Raw genomic sequence first — 25732 nt, forward strand, 5'->3', positions numbered from 1 at the left:
AAGGCATAGATCACAATGTCTGATGCACCCCCCACATGATTCACTGGGTGATCTCTCAATACGCCCGCATCTTCAGTCGGAACCACACATTGAGGCAATGTTTGAGCGTCTCTGGCTCCCTTGCAGTCCATCTGCGGCATCGCAAACCGTCGACGCACAACTGATACTGAGTGCGCAATGTCATACACGAGTGGATACAAAGGAATATGAGATATATATTTCAAGCTAAATCAATGCCGCACGATAAGGAATCAAAGAAGTAAATATTTTCGTAACAGTTCCATAGCCTCCCGAAGATAAGTACAAACGTCTCCGTACCGATCCGCAAGAATCTACTAAACCTGCTTGTGACTCATAACACCTATGAACCTAGAGCTCTCATACCAACTTGTCACGACCCCAAATTCCCTCCGTAAGATATCGTGATGGCACCTAGTCTCTAAGACTAGTTAAGCCTATCAATATGGAATAAAAATTGAAATCTGAAATAAATAAACTACAATTCAAATAATTTCAACTCCCAAAACCCGGTAGAAATAAGTCACAAGTTTCTAAGAATTTATTCTCTATGTCTCCATACATTAGAGTCTAAAGCAAATAAGGAAGACGACATAGTAAGATAGAAGGGGACTCCGGAGTCTGCGGATGCTGGCAGATATACCTCGAAGTCTCTTCGTACAACTAGTTTACTGATGCCTGGTCTGATAAAGTGTACTTGAATCTGCACAAAAAGATGTGCAGAAGCGTAGTATGAGTACACCACAGCGGTACCCAGTAAGTGTCAAGCCTAACATCGGTAGAGTAGTGACGAGGTCAGGTTAGGCCCTACTGGAAAATAATAATAGCATGGTAAAATATTAACAATATAATAAAATAAATAATAATGAAAATGAATCAAGTAGCATGTCACCATTTAATTACACAAAATAATGGCAATTAATATCTCGTGGAAACAAATAAAATTTCCTTTCAACTTTAAGAAAATCACAACAAATAATCAAAGGCAACTGCGGCCATAAATCAATATCAACAAGGGCACTCCTGAGATACCGCCTCGTAGTCCCAATCGTAAATAAATTCACAATATCTCATTTTCTTATCTCACCGAGGGAGCCTTCACAATTTATTTTTAAAAAAAAATATTTTTTTCGAAATAGCATCCCGCGTTTTAGCCTTTCTTATCATACTACATGACTTCTAGTAGTTCCCCCTACTAGCCACGCGTATCAAGGCACCCTTATCTCACCGCATGCGTTTCAATACCCAGACCTTATACCACCGCATGCGTATCAATATCACAATATCACAATTTACACATCAATTGCTCAAATAATTTAACTTACCAAAATAATTTAACACCAATATTTTTCCACAATAAAGAGCTCAAGGCTCATGCCAAAATAAATCATCAATAATATTTTTTCACAATAAATAGCTCACGACTCCATCACAATGAGTACAAAAATCTTACAAAAATATTCAGGAATAAATAATTCAGCAAAATAATAATTCAAAGTCTTTAATACGTTGCTTCAATATCAAATTTAAAAATATCAAATACTTTATATTAATAATATTTAATTTAAAGAAAATCAACTTCAATTAATGCACAGAATAAAAGAAACCAAGTTTCAACTAAACAGATAAAACAATCTGGAGGAAAAGGTCAAGCAAATTTAAAGTATATAAATCAAATCAATGATGGAGAATATAACAAGATTTAATAATTTAATTAATATGCAATAATGATCTACATAATTTAAAAACATAATCCTTCATTTAGTCCGTGTACACACTCGTTACCTCGTGTACACAACTCTCATCACATTACAATTAATACCAATCCTAGGGGAAATTTTCCCCCACACAAGGTTAGACAAGTCACTTACCTCGACTTGCTCCAATTTAGCCAAGTAGTATGCCTTTTTCTTGATTTTTTGACTCCGATCGACTCGTATCTAGTCATAATTAATTCGATATAGTCAACAAAAATTATAGGAATCAATTTCATAAGAAAATACTATATTTTTCAATAAAATTCGAAATTAGCTCAACATTTGCTCGTGGGCCCATATCTCGGAATCCGGCGAAAGTTACGAAATATGAACACTCGTTCAATTACGAGTCTAACCATATCAGTTTCACTCAAATCTGACTCCGAATCGATATCGAAATCTCGAAAATTCGTTTCTATGAGATTTCAAAATTTTCCCAAATTTTAATCTCAAAACACTAATTAAAATGGTGAAAACAATGATATATTTGTGTATATAGACCAAATCCGAGTTAGAATCACTTACCCCAATGTCTTTCCTTGAAAATCTATCAAAAATCGCATCTGCTCAAGCTTCAGTTTGTTAAAAATGGCGAATAGGACGAATGCCCTCTTTTATAAATCTACCGAGGCAGCCTTCGGAACTGGGCCTCGATCATGGCCCTCGAGCCTAGGCCTCGATCGTTGCTTCGATCACAGGCTCGAGCCTGGACCTCGGTCATGGACTCGATTATGGCATCGAGCATGGTCCTTCGATCATGGCCTCGATTATGGCATCGAGCCTGGTCCTTCGATCATGGCCTCGATCCTGGCATCAAGCTTGGGCCTTTGATCATGGCCTTGATCATGGCATCGAGGTTGGGCCTTTGATCATGACATCGACCCCGGGCCTTCAATCATGGCCTCGATCATGGAATCGATCCTGAGCCTCGTCTCTGGCTTTGACCCTGGCCGTCGACCCTGGGCTCGATATCTGGGCTCGATCTTGGGCTCGATCACAACCCAGAATATCCAGCAGAAGAGAAAAACTGCAGCAGCCTTTTAAGTCTAATTTTTGATCCGTTAACCATCCGAAACTCACCCGAGGCCTTCGGGACCTCAACCAAATATACCAACAAGTCCTAAAACATCATACGAACTTATTTCAAACCTCAAATCACATAAAACGACGCTAAAATCACGAATCATGCTCCAATTCAAGCTTAATGAAACTTAAAATTTTTAACTTCTACATTCGATGTCGAAACCTATCAAATCAAGTCTGATTGACCTCAAATTTTGCACACAAGTCATAAATGACATAACAGAGTTATGAAAACTTTTGAAACTGGATTCCGACCCCGATATCAAAAAGTCAATTCCCCGGTCAAACTTTTAAACTTAAATTCGTGTTTTAGCTATTTCAAGTCTAATTTCACTACGGACTTTTAAATAAAATTCCGATCATGCTCCTAAGTCCAAAATTACCATACGGAGTTGTTGGAGTCATCAAAATTCTATTATGGGGTTGTTTGCACATAATTCGACATCCGGTCACTATTTGACTTAAGCTTTTACAATCTTTAATTTTTCATCAAAATTTTATATCTCGGGCTAGGGACCTCAGAATTTGATTCCGGGCATACGCCCAAGTCCCAAATCACGATACAGACCTACCAAAACTGTCAAAATACTGATACGAGTCCGTTTGCTCAAAATGTTGATCAAAGTCAACTCAGTTGAGTTTTAAAGCTTTAATTTATATTTTAATCTATTTTTCACATAAAAAACTTTCCGAAAAATTTTACGGACTGCGCACGCAAGTCGAGTAATGATAAATAGTACTTTTCGAGGTCTTAGAATACATAATTAATTATTAACTTTAAAGATGACATTTTGGGTCATCACATTCCTGGTTTCGACTTTTATGGCCCCGACGTGTGCTTTTATGAAGGAATCTGCAAGCACAGCAAAAGAATCGATATAATTAGATGGTAAATTATGATACCATATCATTGCTCCCTTTGACAAGGTTTCACCAAATTTCTTCAATAATACGAATTCGATCTCATCATCCTCTAGATCATTCCCTTTGATGGCACATGTGTATGAGGTGGCATATTCGTTGGGGTCGGTAATTCCGTTATATTTAGGAATCTCGGGCATGCGGAACTTCTTTGGGATCGGTTTAGGAGCCGCGCTTGGGGAAAAGGCTTTTGTATGAATTTTTTGGAATCTAAGCCCTTCAATATTGTGGTGCCCCCGGGATCTGATCAACCTTGGAGTTGTATATTTTTACCTTTTTGTCGTTTGCTTCGATCCTCCTTTCTCCCGATTCTATTCGTTTGGTCAGTTCTTCGAATATCGATTAGTCCCCGACTTCTGTTCATTTGATTTCATTATACCTGGTTCCGTTGTATGGGCGATTTCTCGGGGTTGACTGGGCTCCGACCTACTCGGTATCTAGGTTTGACTCTGCAACTGATTGCTGCCTGTTGAGCTTGCAACATTTCGAAAATCATATGCAAGCTGACGCCATTTTTCTTGACGTTATGGGTATCTCGAGCTGTAGATCGAGTGACATCATGTATGCTATTTTCAGGTTCAGAATGTAGGTTCGCCTTAATGGCCACATGCGAATTAATGTCTATCGGCACTTCGATTCGAGATTCAACAGCATTGACAAGCGGCCTTTCGGTACTGGGTGTCAAGTTGTTGTTCTCATCTTGAAGACCAGCTTCGTTGTCGATAGGTAAGGCCATTTAATTGATAGTTTAGTCGTTGCTAATCCGAAATCAAAGACACTTTCGGGAACAAGTGCAAAACGACGTGTTTTTGCAGATTCGTATCAAATAACCACTGTTATCCTTAGCCCCACGGTGGACGCTAAACTGTTTACCCGAAAAATAGATTAAGTTAAATTTGTATGTAGTTCTAAGGGTATGTGGTATAACTTGACACAAATCGTAAGAATGAATAGAAATTTCAAGTATTGGCTATAGAGAATGAAAAATAAGCAAAGTTGGGAAGAAGATAATTTACAGATTAGGCAAGATGAATTAATTTATCAAGTTAAAAAAGGATAACTCTTCAATATATGGGTGTATGATATCTCAGTTACAATGTATGCAAAAACTTAGTCCTTACAGAAATAATAACTACGCCCTTTATAGTAGAGGGATCTTACTTTAGATATAATTAAAAATACATAATGGGAGACCCATGATAAATCAGCTTTTCCATAATTCCTGCCAGGATTCTCTCCTCAAGTGGGATTGCAACGGCTCTTGTCTATGAGCTCGATATTGACTCGAGCTCTATTCTGACTCGGATCCTTGTATTGATTCGGGGTCAGTGTTGGTCGGTCTCTGCCTCGTAAACTCGATAACTTCACTTTGCATCATAGTTCGACTTGGATTCGAGCTTGATAATGACATCGAGCTCGACATTGATCGGTCCCTCGGGCTCGAAGCTTGGTGACCTGACTTCGGAGCTCAACCTGATACTATGAACATGCTTCTCCGATCCAATATATTACCATTTAAACCAGTTCGTACGAAGGATTAACCGGTTTTTACCGTATACAATATGTTTAACTTATAGTTGTATTCGAGCCAAGAGATCTAATAAAAGGATTTAAAAATATAAAAATACTATACTTTGGAATTGAATATATCTGAAGTAGTATTGAACCATCTTTGTCACTAAGTAAAGAGCTTAGTACGCTAAATTACCATTAAGGGGCCAAGACGAAAGATAGTGGGGTCTAGTTAACTTTTATTACTCGCGTTTTTTTTTTTGTTTGAAGATTCATTTGTATGAAAATGATTAAAGTGCTAATTGGCTTATGAAAGGGAATCTTTATGAAAAGGAGAACCAATTATGATATAAAAGAATGAAGAAGATCTAAAGGATAAAGTAGATCCTCATCACAGCCTACTTTTACTTTCACTTCTCTTTTTCTTTCTTTATTATAAGTAGAAGTTGTTAGTGTTCTTTAATTTTAAGAAGACAAAGAATATGCACATGCTATTCTACAGCAAATGTTGTCTTCCATTTTCCGCTTTTATCCGTCCATAGCACACATCGCACTACCATATTAAATTGAGTTAACACCCTAAAACCTCATTAAACTATCAAGTTTTTTTCGGCTTCCTATTTAAATTATTTGATGTCTTCAAAACCTTCCGAACTATATTTTTTCCTTCATATTAAAATCACTTCATTGCATTTTTAGAAGTGCGTATAATACATGCTCCTAATTGTCTAAAAAATGTGTCATGTAACACTACACATGACTATTTAACTCAGCCTAAAACTTGCCTAAACTATCACCTTTTTTGAGTTATCTATTTACTGGTATCCCCGGACCCCCCTTGAACTATATTCCCCTATATATTAAAATCCCGTATTGAACTTTTAAAGGTACATATGTCTAACTATATTAACTTATTGTTTGTACAAAATTATTATATAATTTACTCATGATGCATTATCTCGAATGATTGATTAATTCTAGGAGTTTTAGTCAAAATAATATTTAATGTACTATGTTAATTTTAGGTTTAATTGTGATTGTGCTTTATGCTAAACTCCAATTGATAAGTTCTTATTTATATTCACTTTGTAGCACAGTTAAAATATAAATAAAGGCATATAGTGTTGCATTTCTTAAAAGTCATTTTATATTACACAAAAAGATTACACACAAAAAAAATGCAAATAAAAAATCAATTGCCTAGCAAAACATTCTCTAATTCCATATTACATAAAGAAGGTTAAAGAGATTCAACTTTATTCTTTACAAGGTGTTGAGTTTAATAAAAATATTTAAATTGATATTCTTTCAATAATATGTGTAAGACATGAAAGAAGATTAAAACAAGAAAGAGAATAAATAATATAAGAGGAAACAAGAGAGGGGAAAATTTTGAAGAAACCCATATGTAGAACTGAAGAAAAGAGGTTAAAAAAATAAAGAATAAGGTGAAAAACAAAGAAGAAAAGGTAACAAAAAAAGGAAGAATGGTGAACAAATGAGGAAGAAAGATGGATATAACTCAAATAAGGAGAATATTTACTAAAAAAAAAAAAAATTTGAAAGAGGGTTTGGCTAATTAGCCATTATTTTTTGTTAGGTGGACCATGTTGTTTGCTTTTTTTAGCTACCACGCGCTCCCAAGCGAGTGTCTACACACGTTATGCCAGGTCAGTGACAAGGGATTTTTAATACGAGGGCAATATAGTTCAGAGGGTTTTTGGGGACACCGAATAGTTTAAGTAGGAAACTGACAAAAAATGTGATAATTTAAGGGGTTTTAGGGTATTAACTCTATTAAAATTAAATTTATAATTTTAAAATTGTAATCAGTTTAATGTTAAAACTTGAAGAAAAAGTCCATCAAATTTAAATTCTGAATACATTTTTATTATAATCTAGCCGGAGTTTTTTTTAGAATGCAATAGCAAGCTTTATTCAGTTCAATCAGGTCGGAATTTCATTCCATTACATCAAACTCCCGTGTGGCTATATAATTTGAGACTTTTTAAAAAAAAATTTATTTTCAAATATTCGTTCGTTTATAGATTTTATTCTTTTTTTTTTTTTTTGTAGATTTGAAATCAAAATCTTCAAATCCCAAAAATATCTCTAGAGTAGTTTTTAAAGTTTTCTACACACAAAACTTCAAATTCCATTAAAGTAAAACGCACGTCCACATATAATTTCAACTTTCAAAAACTCATTTTTTTTTAAAGTTTCAACCAAATCTGTATCCAAACAGAGACAGAATTAGAATTTAAAGTTTATGGTTTTTGAACTTACCGTTGAATTCATAACTCGTTATAGTTACTGAGTTCACAATTGAATAGTTAAACATGTTAAATAAATTTTTAAATATAAATACAAAATCTAAGCAAAAACTATCCGTAACTTATACTCTCTATCCACCTTGTATCCAAACGCTAGCCAAGTATTCAAGTCGCACAAGTTATCGAAGTACTACGACATGAGATATCATTTGGTGGTTGCACAAATCATGTTAGACAATTCATTGATCAGTACAAAATTTACACTCTTTTTCCTCTGACTAAACGATTCTAGCTGGCTCAATAGAAGTGACACCACGTACCTGCTTTTGACATCCTATTAAACTAATATCCAATTTTTAAAAAGTACTATTTAAACTTTAACCAATTTTGGCAAACTTCAGACTTTTGCTACTGTTTCTTTTTCTTTTTTCAGATATTCAAGTCTTAAGTTTTAAATTGCCATAGCCTAATTTCATACTTAGATTACTTAAACCAAAACTTCATATCAAACCTTTGGGGGTCTAAAGTTAGGCTATGCCAAATCCTAAATTTAGACTAGAATCGCACTCAAATTTCAGACCTGCAATTAAAAGCTTAGAGCCCGTTTGGATTGGCCGAAAAAAAAATGACTTTTAAGCATAAGTGCTTAAAAGCACTTTTAAGTTCTTGAGCTTGTTTTACAAATAAACAGTAACGTGTTTGGATAGAAGTGCTTAAACTGAAAAAAAGCTATTAAAATGTTTGGTAAACAAGCACTGATAAGCACCCTTTTCTGTTAAAATGACCGAGATGCTCTTAAAGCTGTCAACACTAAAAATAAGCTTATTGATGCATTTTTAATTTTAAATTAACTCAAATGCAGATTAATTTGTGTATCAATTCAGTTTAATTTATAATACTTATTAGATAAGATTATTTTAATTAATATAAAGTACTTATTAGGTAAAACATCAATTAATAATTGTAATTAAAAATATACTTAAATTATATAAATAATTCATATAATATTACCACAAAGTAAATAAATTAACGTAAAGTACTTTTCAAAATCATAGAACCACGTAAAAGTTACTTTCTTGCCTTCTGCTTTCATTTTTGATTAGGTTAATGAATCAAAAATGGAATCTGAAGGAGTTAGAAAGCTTTTGAAGTTGAGAAACAAGTATTGCTAATCAATTTAGAATGTTCTTGAGGTTATGATACCAGTTAGGAAGAAATGGGAAGAAAAATAAACGGGCTAGAGGTTTTAGTAAGAGAGAGTACTTTGGTAGTTATAGAAATATGTAAGGGATAATAGGGTAAATTACCTGGTCAAACTCGGGTAGCTTTTAAGCCCAAAATAATAAGTTGGGATAGACCAACTTATTGCTTTTGGCTTGTTCTTAGTTTTTTTGGCTTAAAAGTACTTGACTTTTTGTATTTGCCAAACACCAAAATAAGCTAAAAAGTATTTTTAAGCTGGTTTGACAAGCTTTTAAGCCAATCCAAACACCCTCTTAGTATTCTGATGTTGTAAATTTCAGCTACTATTTAAATGGAGGACCAAAATATGTCTATTTGTGCACTTCCCCTTCCAATCATGAATAAGGAATATTTACACAAATAGCCGATTGTATTCACGTGTTACTTTTCCTAGCCGGTACATATATATTAAATATTGATTATATATAATTATATAAATATTTACATGAATTATATGTATATTATAGTATTATATATCCACAAACTATTTTTAGTTTAAGCGGTTGGGTAGACAACTATTTAGGCTAATTCTTCCATCGAGAATAAAGGAGACAAATTAACATAAATTGCTGCACACTCAATCACTTAAACTAAAAATAGCAAGCAGATGTATAATCTACATATAATATAGTATAATCAGCATATAATCTATGTATATCAGCTAGAAAAAAGTAAACAAAGAATCCAGCCGGCTATTTGTGTAAAGATCCCAATAAAGGACTTGGATTTGGATCCAGTCAGATACTGGACCCATACTTTCCATATCCAACCCATTCACAATAACCGTAATTGGGCCATCCAGTTAGCAGATGACCCATGATGATGACGGCCCTAATTACTTGTCGGGTTTTGAAGAAAAAACCCAATTATTCACTCTTGGCTTGAAGGAAAAGAAAAGACAACTCAAAGCTTTCACTCTCCCAACTCCATTAAAGGGAGAGAAACAGAAAGGCTTCGCATTGGACAAAGTGTGTGATTCCAAACTCCCATAAAACGACATCGTATTCGAATCCCTAACATTTGATAGACAGAATGTTCAGAAACCAGTACGATACCGACGTGACGACATGGTCACCGGCGGGGAGGCTATTTCAGGTAGAGTACGCAATGGAGGCAGTGAAGCAAGGTTCAGCGGCAATAGGTTTGAGATCGAAGACGCACGTGATTCTCGCGTGCGTTAATAAGGCGAATTCCGAATTATCCTCTCACCAGAAGAAGATCTTCAAAGTTGATGACCACATCGGAGTTGCAATCGCCGGACTTACTGCCGACGGCCGTGTACTTTCTCGGTATATGCGTAATGAGTGCATTAATTATAGTTACGCTTATGAGTCGCCGTTGCCTGTAGGCCGTCTTGTTGTTCAGCTCGCTGATAAAGCTCAGGTTTCGCTCTTTCTCAAAACCCTAAGTTGTTTTTGTATCTGATTTCCGCTTAAATGATTGCTTACGGTTTGGTATTTGCTGATGAACTGAATTCTTCTGTTGCTCTGTTGAAATTGAGGGGCTAGGGTTTTAGTCATACGCAAATGCAAGGTTTTGGCAGTGGCTGCAGAGCTATTGATATCTAATGAAACAACTTTGGATTGGAAATTTATGATTTGTTTGCATTTACTGTCACAAAGGAATAGTTGGTGCAGTGGTACTCTATATCCACTGCCTTAAACTCCTGGATCCACCTCTGATTTTAGCCTGGTTCAAAGGGGGGACAGGTGTTCTGGTTTCAGATTTTCCCTTCTGGGGAAAGCAAGTTGGATTTTTTCTCAAACTCTTGTTTGTTGTAGTATTATTACCATTTGTTGAATTGAAGTGTTTGTGTTCCTTTTGGCTAGTAGTTTCTCATTCATTACAAGTTGGATTTTTTCTCAAGCTCTTGTCGTATAGTATTAGTATCATTTGTTGAATTGAAGTGTTTGTGTTCCTTTTGGCTAGTAGTTTCTCATTCATTATCTCTAGCTGCGCCTCTCTTTTACTTACAAAGTGAACAAATAAGCGAAAGTTCTAAGAAAAAGGGTGGGAGGCGGAAGAGGAGTCTGTTAAAAAAATTTCTTTTCTTGCATTCCTCCCATTGCCAGCGATTTTGAGCCACAACTTCAATGCAATGAGACGTAACTTAATGTGGTTTAGCATGGAGGTTATTGATGTTCGTGTTCCTATTTCATATTCCCTTGGTAAACTTGTGTGCTGCTCTCTTGATATATTCAGTAATAGAGCAGTTTTCCCAACTATGCAACTATAGGGAGATTGCACCGTAAAAGATTTAGGTCCGGCACCCTGGATTCTTAAACTCCATAAGAATTACTTATCCGATATAGTTATTGAAACGGTAGACATGAACTTTAGCGAGTGGCCATTCAACAGATTGGTAATAGCTTGAACGCTTGTATTGTTCTATTGACTAAAGTAGGTTTTGTTGTAAATACTCTTGCGTAGTCCTAGAATTAATTTATGTTTGTTTTCACTTGTCAAATATCCATAAGATCAGTTCGGAACTTGGAATGGAAGAAAACTACTTGCCAATTGCTGCATATTTGGAGCTTATAGGTGCTATGCTTTTTCTTGGGCGATCTATTTGGAGCCAGTTACCATTCTATTTTACTGTTGGACAACTCCCGTAAACGCTGATGCACTTTAATTGTTTGCCCATGCATTTGTCATTCCTGGAGCTGTATCATAGTCACATTATAGCCCGGCTTGCCCAAATTTTTCCCACTTTTTCTTTACAAATGAGGTGCCATAATATGTAACTGCATCTTAATATTTTCTTAGTACCGGGACATGATTTGAAGTGCTACCTTTAGAGTAATTAAATGTGCCTTTTCTTTGGTGTAAAACTGGGTATAAGATCGTTGGATTTTCCTGTCAGATATCAATATATGTTCTTGAGGAAATTAGATACTTTGCTAAATGAGGGAACATGGTAATAAATGAGTTGCTGCAATGTGTGGCCTAGTCGTAATAGCTAGTGTTATTCAAGCTTTTATCATAAGTGATCATTCTTAATCTTCTCGTAAGGAATTACAGTGTAATTCAGACTATTTGAATTAGGTACCTACTATATGCTGCCTATTCTGTCTTTATGGAAAAGTATTATACATTTTAGAACTCACCAGCTAGAAACTTCTACTTTTCGTGTTTAGAAAATATGGAATGGGTTTTGCAGTCTAAAACTTCGCTGCAGCCTTAAGTTGTGATTTTGTGAGTTCCACGATTTTATTATTGCAGGCACTCCTTGAAATTTTTCTTATTGTTAGCCGTAGGTGATTCTGCAATCCAAGTAGGGCCTGGGGTTTTACTTCTAAACACTTTCACATACTTCCAAATTCTGAGGACTCTGAAATTTGCACTTAATTCTATGAACTCTAGAAATCTCCCATAGAGGTAAAAAGAATATAGACATGCACGACATAAAAAATGAACTAAGTAGTCTATGGCTTAATAGACAATGATACCTTCTTAGACGTGTGGAATAAGTTGTGTTCCAGCAACTGTTAAAACTAGAGGCCCGCAATAAAATTTGTGTGGCATTAATCCTTTTAAGACATTATTATAAGCCTTGATGTGTGGACAATTGTCATATTCTTTCTGCTTCAACGATTCAGGGTAAGGTTACATCAAGTTTTTACCAATCTGAGTTCTTAATATAACTTTTTAGTTAGTTTACTAGCTCATGTCAAACAGTAAGAAGATGACTCCTCTAGCTTCGTTCTCAAGAAAAAAATAAAAGACTCCTCTAGCTCTTCTCAAGAAAGCATATGGTCTTGGGTAGCTCTGAACATCTTATTTATGCACAATTTTTCGGGTGTTACGATGATAGGTTGCACCAACTGTGTGGTGCCTGATATAGGACTCCTATAATTTGTCCCGAAATGTCTTACAGAAGGAAAAAGTAGAGCTCAGCTCTTAGATGATAGCTGGTATTCTCCATGTTCGAACAGTTCTGTTCCAGTAAAGAAATAGAAAAGTCAACAAGGTTCTTTTAGTTCTTCAGTACAGATGTGTTCGGTGGCGAATCAGTGCACCTGCAAATGGCACATGTGCAAAGCCCTAAATCATGGAGGAGAGCTGAAGAAAAACTAAAATTCTTTCTAGTCCTTTGTCATGTCCTGGTGGATATTGAGCTATATGTTGTTTTTTCCCTCAATTTGTCAGGATGATCTATTGATGGAACGAATTTTTGTTATTGGTATACGAGGCTAACTGTCCAATTTGAGAGTTGATGCCTCTTTCTTGCTCAATATCATCTTAACATTCACTTGTGTGGCAGGTCTGCACTCAAAGATCCTGGAAACGGCCTTATGGTGTTGGCCTGCTTGTTGGTGGGCTGGATGAGTCTGGTGCTCACCTTTACTACAATTGCCCTAGTGGTAACTACTTCGAGTATCAAGCTTTTGCCATTGGATCTCGTTCACAAGCTGCCAAAACGTACTTGGAACGTAGGTTTGAGACTTTCATGGATTCTTCACGGGAAAGCCTGCTTAAGGATGCGCTCTTTGCACTGAGAGAAACTTTGCAAGGAGAAAAACTAACAAGCTCCAATTGCACGGTCGCAGTGGTAGGAGTAGGAGAGGCTTTCCATATGTTGGACAAGGAAACTATACAAGCATTGATCAATGAATTTGAGATAGCTGGTGAAGAAGCTCCTGTTGCAGCCCCAGATGAAGCTGGGAGTGATGAACCAGCAGCAGCACCCGAAGAGGGTGCCCCTGCTGATCAAGGAGCTGCCCCAATGGATATTTGATGATGTTATGTCTTCCTTTAGGCCTCACTTCTTTCATATTCAGAGATTTCGCCTTGTTAGAATGATGAGATTTCGTGTGGCACAATGGGTAATATTTTCTGCTTGGATGTTTTATTATGCAATCATGCTGTACTTTGGTCCAAACATTTCAAAGCTCATTCTTCTGTACTTAAACTTTAAACAGTTTAAATGACTGTCGGATTGGAGAGCTCTCTCTCTCCTCCCCCCCCCTCCCCGTGTTTTTCTTTGTTATGCACAATTCATTTTCTTCTGTCAGCAAACTGTCGACTAAACTGTAGAGGTTTTGAGGTAGGGGTGGTGTATTAGTTCGTTTGTGTCCACGCGAGCCTTGGAGGTGAGGGAATCAGGGGAACTTACGATTATGATTGAATGATTGAGGAGGTTATATATAAAAGGAAAAGAAAGTGTGTGTTTCTTAAACGTACATGTTACTTCCATGTGGTACAGAAACAAGGTGACAGACTCGTTTGTAGTTTTAAAGACAAAAAAGTATTTTACCTCCACTACTAGTCACATGCATGCTGCAATTGGTTTCTCATCAAATTTCAGATTAGAACTGTTGCCAGAGAACCTCCTATACATGTACATTCCTGCGTGTTAAAACTATCCACCTTGAGGTATTACATACTCGATTCATTTTAATGATCGACTTGTGCAGTATAATTCTAATTCGTTTTCATGATATCCGAAGCTAATGCAGTAATTACAAGTGTCGAAATAGTCTACTATAACTTCTTCCAATATAAGGTAAAGTTAGTGGGATATCCATATCTATCTATATCTATCGAAATGTCGTTCACCTTTTTTACCTTTCGTAAGTGCATTATATGTTGGATATACTTGTAAATGTAATCATTAATGTTTTTGGAAAAAATCAAAAAGTGTTGTGTGCTTAATTCCTTTTAGGTTTAGAATTCTTTAGAATTTGCATTATTTGGGTTTTGGAATTCTTGCCTTACCAGTTCTTTTTCCCTTTGGTTTTTGTTTCCTTTAGTGTTAGGATTCTTGGGATCCTTTTCCGTAGGTTTTTATTTTCTTTAGTTTTATGATTCTTTAGATTCTGTCTTTTTAATTATGGTATGTCTTTTTCTCATTGTTCCTTTTGTGTTCGTTTAGGATGCATTTTTCATTATCTCTTTTGTGTAGGTTTAGTTCCTTATATCATTATTACTATATCATATTTAAAAAACTCATTCATATGAAATCGCTAAAATAACACTCCTATTCGTAATCAAGTAAACAAAAAAAAACCTAAATAGAAAAGCACATATATGAAACAACAACAATAACCCAGTAAAATTCGACTAATGAGGTCTGGGAAGGATAGTGTGTACGCAGACCTTACCCCTACCCCAAAGGAGTAGAGAGACTGTTTCCGAAAGACCTTCGGCTCAAGAAAACAAAAAGACAAAAGGATAGTTTAGCTACAAATCTATTACTTTCTGAAAGCACATACATGAAAGAACCTTAATAATAAAAAGAATGAGTTTAGCTACAAATCTATTACTTTCTCAACCGTTTTTCTTTGTCGATATTATATTGGTTTGATCCTTGGTTTGATATCATGTGATTGAAGCTTTAGTTAAAGTTCGGTTGTGTAGTTTTGTTTTACTGCATTCTATGATTTATGCTACATGTTGGTATTACCTGAGATATCGTTCTAGCGTATGTATCATTCTTAGATTTTATTTCTGTTTTCTTGATACCTCCTATGGTGTTTTATGTGTAATTTTTGTTTTATGACTTTGGGGAATTGACTTTATGTATTCCAGTGCGATGCATGGAGATAGCCATATTGTCAATTAGTGATCGACGTATAGGGCCAAGGTCAGCTTCTTATGCTACTTGTAGATTGTTGTAGTTTACTTTTAATCAAGAAAATCATCTTTAACTAATATTGCTTTAATGTCACGAATATGCACCGATCTACTTTGATTTTATAATTTTTTATATCCATTGGCTGCCTCTAGAAAACTAGAGTCCTCCAACAATATTACTATTTAGGAACATAATTTAAATTTATTTATTTTTTAAACACTTGCTCAGTTAAAATACCATTACATAAATTGAGATGGTGGAAGTATTACTTTGGGATATGCTAATTCCTCCTTTCATGTTGTAATTTTCAGCACTTTTGCTTATTTTATCTTATTTTATAGCTCAAACATACTTTTAAATAATATCTATATAATTTGTAAAATAATTCACTCAATAACATAGGGTACACGCACAACGCGCGTATCATAAGACTAGTACTATATTAAAAACACAAATCCCCTATCGAAATATCGTTCGCCTTTTTATCCTTTATAAGTGTATTTTACGTTGGATATAATTGTAATTGTTTACTGCTATTTCTTTTTATTTTAAATTTTGGGATAACACCAAAACTATCGTGTATTACAGTTTTTATTGGCTATGATTTTGCTTTATTTTAAGTTTAGGATTCTTTAGGCGTTTGTTGTTTAGGATTAGAATTCTTTACCAACGTGTGTGGCGTTCTTTTAGGTTTAGGCCTCTTTAGGTTTGACTTCTTTGGAATATTTCATCCTATTTTTAGTTCCTTATCAGCATGAGTTCAAGGTGTAAAACAAGCTAACTCTTCAAGATATTTAATGTTCTATAGATACTGTTGTTCGTTTTCTACCCTTTTTCTTATCGATATCTATTATTTTTTTAAAGCTTACGTAGAAAAATTTCTTACATATTTACAATCTGCCGTTTTTTACCACTCGGCCACTCTTCCCTTCCCAGGCCGAGGCCCCCTCAATGGGTTCTAATTCTAAGAAGGGGGCTTAACACCTCTCATTCTTATTACTTTTTCAATATGAAAATTAAAAAAAAATAAAAAATCAAAAGGTCGTTTTATTCAAGACCCCAATTCTGACATCCCTTCTCTCCCACTTCACACCTCAGAACGCATCCTTCTTATAGAGATAAATGCTCTTTCACATCTTCTTAACCCCAAATGGCTGGGGAGAGAAAAGGTTCCTTTTTTTTTTAGGGTACTCCCGAGAACAGATCCAGTGGAGACGGGGTAGGGCATGTAGCTCAGAGGATTAGAGCATGTGACTACGAACCACGGTGTCGAGGGTTCGAATCCCTCCTCGCCCACAACCGGCCCAAAAGGGAAGTACCTTTCCCTCTGGGGGTAGGAAAATCATGATCGGGATAGCAAACCAAAAGCTATGGAACTTGGGTGTGGGTCTTATGTCGAAATGGAATGACTTTTCTTTTTCTCTTTTTATTTATTATTTATCGTGAATGGGGGAATCATTACACATAGTATGCCCCATTAACGTATTTTTTTTTTTGTTTTATGCTCCGTAACTCTTCCTCAGTCAGGCTTGGGTAGAATAGCAGAGCAAGTATTGGTAGCATAACAAAAAAGCCTTCCTCGTCATTAATATCTTTGCTCGCGGCAATTGTGACCTCTCAGGAGAATCGGTGACTGCATCTTTGATGCAGTGCTAGTACATCTGAGACTTCTTAATTGGCTAGTTATAAATAGCCCCAGAGTTATGGAACAAAGGATTATCTCGTACCTAGACAGAGGTATTGATGGTGATTTTCTAATCTCGCAGAACAGAATGTGATACGATGAGATAGAATGCAATAGAAACAAAGATAAGGAACGAGTTACCTACTCTTAACGGGCAAAGCGAGCCCCTTTATTTTGAATTCTTTAATTCAGAATCAATCAAATCTCCCCAAGTAGGATTCGAACCTACGACCAATCGGTTAACAACCGACCGCTCTACCACTGAGCTACTGAGGATTAGGAGATTCGATCTCATAGAGTTCAATTCCCGTTCCCAACCCATGAGCAATATGAGTTCGAAGCTTCCTTCGTAACTTCCAGAACTTCTTCGTAGTGGCTCCCTTACATGTCTCATTTTAGAGGGAACCTCAAAGTGGCTCTATTTCATTAGACTTCTCACCTTCTTCAAACAATATATATTTAACAAATTTATATAAGTAATTATCGGTCGATTATTCAATATTCTTGTGCAGATGAAGAAGACTCATGTGGAGCGTGTGATTGAGACTTAGTACCGATTAGGATGGGATTTTAAAGACAATTTTTTTTTCGAATTTTGTTTTTCAACTATATTGTTTCTGTTTATGTTGTAAAGATTTTAATTACATGTTTGTACATATCATATGTTCAAGTTAATACTTCTGTGCCAGAACCATATTCATTAGGAAACAAATAGAGATTTCTTTGCCAAATTAGCTATTGTACGTTTTGATTTAATTTTTCATAAATATGTACCACGGTTTTCAAGTATATGGAATTATAGAGTCTACTAGTATTAGACATAGTTACAAAACTACAAAGACATGCTTCAAAATCCAAAACTTGTAGGAAAAAATGTTTAGAGTTTGAAGTTATACTAATAGAATTTTCTAATATAAATCCCACTTGTACAAACACACTGCAGAGCTGAATGATTGATACATATTTCTAATTCCGATTTCAAGTCGTTCTCTTGGAATAAATAAATTATTCCGTCAAATAATAAATGAGTAAATAATTTGAGTTGGGGCTATGGGGACTTCTGTGGAACAAAACAAAATTGGTTATTGAGTTTGCTAAATAGAATCAATATTCATCATTTCAAAACACTTAAATTACTTTTTAAACTTTTATTTTATAACTCAATATATAATTTTTAGTAATATTTATGATTTTTAAAAATCTATTACTCATCGACATAGGGTACACGCGCAATGCACATAATCTATATTTATACTATATTAAAAGCACGAAAGCCTTTAACGAAATGTCGTTCGTCTTTTTTCCCTTTAAAAATAGCTGTAAGATTGGACAGAGTTGTAAGCTTATAATTTAATTAATTTACTACTAAAATTTTGGACTAATTTGAAATCAACTAAAATTTAGGTTATTAAATATTTTTATTATTTGAACTATGTACAAACTCCTAATATTTAGGATAATAGGTTAAATTAACTATAATATATACCGTTCCTTTTAATTTGTATACACCTTAACGTTAAATACTTCTTTAATTTCGGTACAAAATATCAATTTATACTTGAAACTGAATAACGATTTCGTTATGAGATTACATCTCTATGATGACTCCAGTGTAATATTACCTGCGGTTGAAATCTATTAATCATATTCACCAACCTTTGTTCAAAAATGAGTTCAAAACTAATAATTTTAAAGATATAACTTTAAATAAAAATTATTTGCAAACTTCTAAGTAATATTAAAGCTATTTCGATTTTATACGTGAATATAAAAATAATAAAATAAACGTAAGGTTAAAATTAGAAGAAGCCACTTATAACTATGTTTTATGTAAGCAGAAAATTAAAACAAGAAAAGAAAAAAAATAAAAAAAAATTCTTTTAGGAAAATAAGCAAGCAAAGTATCTATGTAAAATTTTCCTCAAAATTGTTTTTTCACAATATAGACAATTAAATATACTGTTTTGAATAAAATTGGAGTTACTTTTAAAAAGTTTCAATTTAAATGAGAAGTGAATATAGATATTTTTTTTATAATATAGAAAATTTAATATTTTTTGGAATTAAATCAATGTTACATTTAAAACGTTTCAATTCAAAATTAAATGTGAACCGATTATGGGCACACAAAAATTAAAACACTACATTTGTGATAATTGATAAAAAGTAAATTCTACCGGAAAAAAATAAAAATAAAAAGTAAATTCTAAATCTGATATTCACATGCATGAATCTATATTTTCACTCATATTCTATGATTGAATTCTAAATCTGTTTTTATCATGCATAAACTCTTCTATAAAAAGACAACATTTGGATGCATAATTATGTCCTTGGATAGAGAATGAAAGTCCTCTAAAAAATAAAAAGCTTAAATTAATCGAAATTTAGTCATTTTTACTTTTGCAATAAAAATTTATTCTTTTTAATTTATTGGAAACAATTCCCATAGTATTTGTCATTGATCAATAAATAGAGTAATTTGTATTTTGCTTGAGACCAAAAAATAGACACCGTTTTTCATTTTTTCAGATCTTGTTTGTATTTTTTTGCAATTAAACTTAAAACATTAGTTTACCAAAAAAAAAAAAAAATTCTTGTTGAAACTAAAAAAGATGTATGGTAATTTGTAAACTTGAAGTAATCGGATTATAAAACTGGAATAAATTTTAAGTCGAACATAGTGATTGAGATGATTGAAAACTTCTGCGAACCGAGTTTCTTCCTTGGCTTAGTTAAATAAGAACAACAATCATCATTTTCAGGAACTTATAATTTTTTCAACTTTTATTTTATTAAAACTCGAATACAATATTTGATATTATATTTATGCATTTGCTTAACAAAATTTATATTTATTGAGACTGGTATTGTTAAATTTCCATAGTGCCTTCAAAAAAATAAAAACAGGGTGTCAGTTAGCTCTATATTTGAGTTCCCTATCTTCAGTGAGAGCTGTACAACGTATTTGGACTTTCATCAAATAGGAGGATACATGTTCTAGCCGTAGAGGGTTTGATCAAGTTCATCGAGCTACAAAGTACAAACTTTGATTCTCTGCTCTATGGCATTTGAATTAAATTGGAGATCTGGATTCAATAATATGAACTTTGTTCAACATTTCTTCTTGAAAAGTCAAATAGCAGGAGTAGGCACTTAAAAAAACACAGTGCTGCTCTTTTTTCCTTTTTTCTTTTGAGTGGGAGGGGGGAAGGGAGGAGAGGATAGGGGAATGGGGAGGATTTCAGCTGGAGGGAGAAGAAAAACCTCGTGACGACAGAACAAAATCGCTTTTCTATGTCATAAGACTCACAACAGGCATTTGCTTGGCTCTGGAATGGAGATTCCTTTAGTCTGCATTTGTTTGTACATCCATTGCCAGTTTTCAGGTGTTACCTCACCCCCAAGAGATCGAATCACAGACCCACCGCAGCAAGAACCAACCCGGCAACATTCCTCCAGTGGTAGCGCTCGTACCAATCCATACAAAAACCCACTTGCAAAGAGATCTCCTGCACCTGTAGCATCTGTTACTTTTGTCTCGCCAATTGCTGGAACACGGACTAACTGTAAACCAAAATAAAACCTCATCTTTATTAACCAAACAAACACCAAGTTACTAGTACAGCGACAATATGCTGTTAAGTTTGCTAGCAAACCTACTCTAAGAATGACAAAAAATCACTAAGTTGGAGCATTTGAAAAAAAAAAGGATTTCACCATCTTCCGGTGACATGCACATACAGAAAAAAAAGGTCCTTTTCTAAGCATTTTGCTTTAAAGATGAGCTGCTAGTGAGAAGGATAAGAGATACCTCTTTCCCATGTTTTGCCATGCACCCATTTTGTGCTAAGGTTACAACAGCCCACTTGCAATGTTTAGCCAGAAATTCAAGTGCTGCCTCAGGATCTGCATTGTCTTCACCTCTGCACCAAATGTTGAAAAGACATGGAGCTTCATTTGCATGAACTGCATGAACGTTATATCTCAATATAATATCTCAGTTTCAATCCAAGGACAGGTAATCACCTTAGCAGCTCAGTTGCTTCATCCTCATTTGCAAAGCAAAGGTCTATGTTTCCTGACTCCAGTAATTCAATTAGAGGTAATTTAAACTTCCTCACCATCTGCCATATATTATGAATATCAGGGAGGCACCAAAATCAAAAATAAAAAAGATCACAAATCCTTTTACTGATAACAGAATAGGAGTTTTCAACAGAAACGAAGTAATATGAGTTCCATTCAAACATGAGTTATTTTTAAGCGTCTCCAATTGTTATCTCATGAAATTTGTTTTCTACAGACAGCTCAAATGTAGAGTACGAAATAAAATCTCCGTATCATTTGAGAAGACAGATAATCTTTCCCCTTCAAAAACTCAAAGCAAATAATGAAATGCCAAGCTTTTGATAACACCAAGTAGCCTATGTGAACAAAATTACCTCAAAGCTGGCTAGATCTAGCGAAACAAAAAGGCCTTCTTCCTTTGCGATTTTGATGGCTGCCTTAATAACTTCTATATTCAGTATGGCATATCTCAGCACCAACCACTGTTACAAAATAAAGGCAAATAAGTAAGAAATACTGACTGCTACCAATTTCCCAGAGTTGTCCTCCAGCAAGTAATAACAGGAAAAACAAGTTTGTGGCAGATACTAAACAGATTTCATAAATGGATACGAGAACTCAAATTACTGGGTACAAATACAATATCGTAATAACTAATTTATATAAAATGATGGAGACAAGAAGTTCAAGAAGCGAACAAGAGTTTAAAATGTCAAATAAGGGAATCCTCACCTTGGAACCTTTGAAGTCTTCTCTTTTCAGTTCATCTGCCTGATAAGCAAGGAAATAAAAAGATATGCTTAAGATCACTTTGCCTAATATTTTACATGTCATTAGAATCATTAGTCACCACTAAATTTGACGAGATAAAAGTGGGAGGCACCTGAACTTTCACAGAGCTAGACAGACAGGGACGCATTGTACGATTGCCAATTTCATCAACAAGACAAACACACTGTACATCAGAAATACACAGTTTTGAATACCCGGGAATTATCTATGTACAGAATCCTAATATCCAACAAATGTGTTCACCTGCGCTGTTGTTCCATTCTTTAATCTCAATCTTGAGATATCCACTTTGTAAAAGCCCATGTTGCTCATGAATAATTTACCTTCTTCATCATCACCACAAGCCCCAATGATCCCACAACTAATCCCAAAGCCAGCAGCCAACCCTCTAATTGTATTTGCAACACTGCCCCCAGCTATGGTCTTCAATGGAGATTCATCGTCAGTAGAAGGAAGGATATGGGCATTAAGCTCGTTGAGTATATGCTTCAACTCCTCAACTGCAACCTTCAGTTAACAAAGGGAAAAAAATGAAAAAAGAAGCAAAACTCTTAGAACTAGTTAATCAGACTCCTCTTTAAAACAATTAGGGACATTCCTAGCAAACATAATATTTCACGGCCTGTAGTTTCAGACACATTTTAGGTAACTATTATGCCTCACTTAGTTAGTTGTTATTAAGGGTAAGATAAGCCAACCAACTACTCCTCAACTGTCTGCTATAAGAATCTTCTGTATCAAATAAGTTCACATTCAAACAAATTCAGTATTCAGAGATCATGGTTTAGATTATTTTTATACTGACGTTAACTACCAGCCTCATCCTTTATCCAAACTTGGAACTGTTTGCAAATAAGAAGAGTTAACAGTAAACTATGCAACAACATAATTTTTTAACAAATGAAACCCACATGGATTAGAGAAAAGGGAGAGTTTTCAACCAAATGGAAAATTCATTTTTTCAACTCTCTGTCAGTCCAATCCTGAATGCCATATAACCCTGTTTTCAGTCTCAGATTGACTGTAGAAGTAAAATCCGGAAAGGTTACTTAATCAGCAACAACTTATAATGTTGAATTCTAGAATCACATATGAAAGATATAAACTTTATGATATATGAACAACCGAGATCATATCACTTAGAAGAGTTCGGATTCTGCGATACATCAAAACCTCATCGGAAAAAGGTTAGACTCTTGTTTGTCTCATACTGTTTTTACCTGTCTTGTTACTCACTGATTTTGTTATAGCAATATATCACTCTAAATTTGATTTCGAATATCGTCCCCATGCAAATCCCAATTGAATTCTAAAAAACTAGATAGCTTCAATCAACAACAATCAAATACAGCTGCCAGATTCCCTGTCCCACCCCCATCTAAAAAAGGACAATCAAACACACACATACACACAGTGCTAGCTGAAAATTTTAAGATTTCTTAGTTAGAGTGACGGTGGATTTAAAGATCCAATTTTGCAGAAATTGGCAATAAACAATCTCTTATTATGAAGTCATAGAATACCCAAAAGTAGAAATCACAAGCAATTAAGAATGATTTGGGAATCAAAAACAGGAAAAATTGAGAATAATTAAAAAAAAAAAACGAGAAGACAGAGAGAAAGGAGAAGTACAGGGAAGGAACCACCACGTTCGCCGGGAATTTGGGAGAGAAGAGACCAATCAACCTTAGCTATATGGTCAACTAGCGCAAAAGGTTGGAGTCCAACTACAACCGGTGCACTACCAATTTCACTATCACTGTTGGCGGGACGAATTTCAATTCCCATAATTCCCTTTTCTAAATTTGAGGAAATTAAGTTTGATTTCCCCCAAATGGGATATGTTCCTTCCCAACCTTCCCCTGTGTTAGCTTTTTCTCTCTCTATCCAATTTATAGCCGCTCTCTGCTTACTGCATACTGTCCACTGCTGAGTCCACTTGTTTTTTATTTTCTTTCCCTTAATTATTTCCGTAAATAAAAATAAGTTTTTGTCCCAAAATTATGGTGAAAATACCACGGGCTAGCCAATTTTTGGACGGTTAATTGAAAAATAGCCGACGTTTGCAAAGTCATTAAAAAATAGTCACTATTTTACTGCAACACAGAGAGTTCCAGCATAATATACTGGAGATTGGAGCACATGTGAATGAACTTCCAGCATAATATAATGAGATTGAAGCACCTCTGTTTGAATTTCCAACATATTATGCTGGAACTCCAGTATATTATGCTGGAACTTTAATATATTATGCTGGAAGTTCACATGTAAAAATTAGAACTCTAGTATATTATGATGGAATATTTTAAAGGTGACTCAATTTTTCTTTGAGGAATTTTCATAAAACACTATAATTTAGATCCTAGTAACTATTGTTTGCCTAATTACTATTCGTAGCTTTCGCTCAGCTGTTATCAACGTGTATCATTTGTATTCAAATGCGCAGCGAATACAACTTGTGTGGTTATAAAGATGAAAAATAGGCATCCTTTTTCACGTTTGGGCACCGTGAAGTTGCAAGGTTGAACCAGTGAACCAGCAAATATACGATGAAAGCTTGAAAATGTCATTTACCCAGCAAAAAAACGAAGAATTTCGCTTGGACAACGTTAGAAGACAAATTGGCTAGGGAGAATCATTTACGTACCTGTTGGGTTTTTTAAGCTTAAATGTAGCTTAAAAGAGGGTGAATGGGAAATGGAGGAAAATTGAAAATATTTGAGTTTCCCTCCTTGACAAAGGGATATTGTCCCATATTGGAAGAGGAAGAGATTTTGATGGGTATATATACAATTGTACTTCTTCTGGCTCTTAAAGAGTTAAGAAGAAGGCAAGCCTAGCGCCGTCGTCGTCGCTTGCTCGGCTACGGCTACGGCTACGGCTACGGATTCGGTCAAATGATTGATTGATTAATATTTTGGACCAAATTTATTTGTTAATAGTAAATATTAGAAGAATTGTTATTAAATATCCGGTTTGCACCTCTTCAGAAGAACAATTTATACCTCTTTAAATCTGAAGAGTTGAAGAACAGTTTGCACCTCTTCAGATTTGAAGAAACAGTTGGCACTTCTTCGGATTTGAAGAGTTGCACCTCTTCAGATTGAGCTCAACATTGGCTATAAATACCAGTCTATTCTCTCAGATTTTTCATACGAATTTCTGACTTCTCCTCCTTTCTTCTGCATTATTTTAACTACAAACAAAGTATCAGTAAGTGTGATTTGCTACCGATTTTCTGTTCGCTGAAACATTGGTGTTTGAAGTATCGCTACACCAGTGTGTAATTCGTTCTATCCTGGGAGGAAATAATCCACAACCTTGGGTATTGGGAGGGGATTAATTTCCTTAAGGAAACACTGTGAATTCAGTGGGCTCGGATTAAATTTTGTTTCTTTTACATTTATGTTATTTTATCTTCTCCATAATTATTTTACAAATACAGCTAAACAACAAGCTTAAGGAATTTACTCTTTTCTGTATTTGTGTTATATTCATTATTTCTGGAGACTAAAACCTGTGTGATTTTCTACTCCAGTGGAGATTAAAATCTATGTGATTTTAACGTTTGTTTGTGTCATTCTTTTACAGAAATGACGAACGACAACGGGAACCAGACTGTTCCTATGGTAACTGCCAACGCATCGACAAGCCGAACAACACCGGTACTAGCACCGGCAGAAAAATCCGAAAATTTTTCCGGGATTGACTTCAAGCGCTGGCAGCAAAAGATGTTCTTCTACTTGACGACTTTAAGTTTGCAGAAGTTCATTACAGAAGATGTTCCTGTTCTGCCCGACGA

General features: G+C 35.0%; 2 protein-coding genes and 1 non-coding gene across 3 annotated transcripts; 1 reads left to right on the top strand and 2 right to left on the bottom strand.

Moving 5' to 3' along the window:
- The first annotated feature begins 9683 nt into the window (after positions 1–9683).
- On the top strand, positions 9684–13752 carry LOC107819554 (proteasome subunit alpha type-1-A). Its single transcript, XM_016645673.2, has 2 exons — positions 9684–10189; positions 13071–13752. The coding sequence occupies exons 1-2, from the start codon at positions 9839–9841 to the stop codon at positions 13542–13544; spliced, it is 825 nt and encodes a 274-aa protein (XP_016501159.1). The 5' UTR covers positions 9684–9838; the 3' UTR covers positions 13545–13752.
- A 3519-nt stretch (positions 13753–17271) lies between these two features.
- On the bottom strand, positions 17272–17343 carry TRNAN-GUU (transfer RNA asparagine (anticodon GUU)). Its single transcript has one exon. It is a non-coding gene; the product is annotated as a tRNA-Asn (tRNA).
- A 2758-nt stretch (positions 17344–20101) lies between these two features.
- On the bottom strand, positions 20102–23841 carry LOC107819555 (uncharacterized). The gene is made up of 8 exons (XM_016645674.2): positions 23563–23841; positions 22174–22437; positions 22022–22093; positions 21871–21909; positions 21513–21620; positions 21097–21194; positions 20882–20993; positions 20102–20634 (listed from the first exon to the last, which is right to left on the bottom strand). Exons 1-8 carry the CDS (start codon positions 23716–23718, stop codon positions 20377–20379), a joined length of 1107 nt encoding a protein of 368 aa, XP_016501160.1. The 5' UTR covers positions 23719–23841; the 3' UTR covers positions 20102–20376.
- Positions 23842–25732: the final 1891 nt, after the last annotated feature.

This window comes from Nicotiana tabacum, chromosome 12 (genome assembly GCF_000715075.1).
Source record: "Nicotiana tabacum cultivar K326 chromosome 12, ASM71507v2, whole genome shotgun sequence".
NCBI lineage: Eukaryota > Viridiplantae > Streptophyta > Magnoliopsida > Solanales > Solanaceae > Nicotiana > Nicotiana tabacum.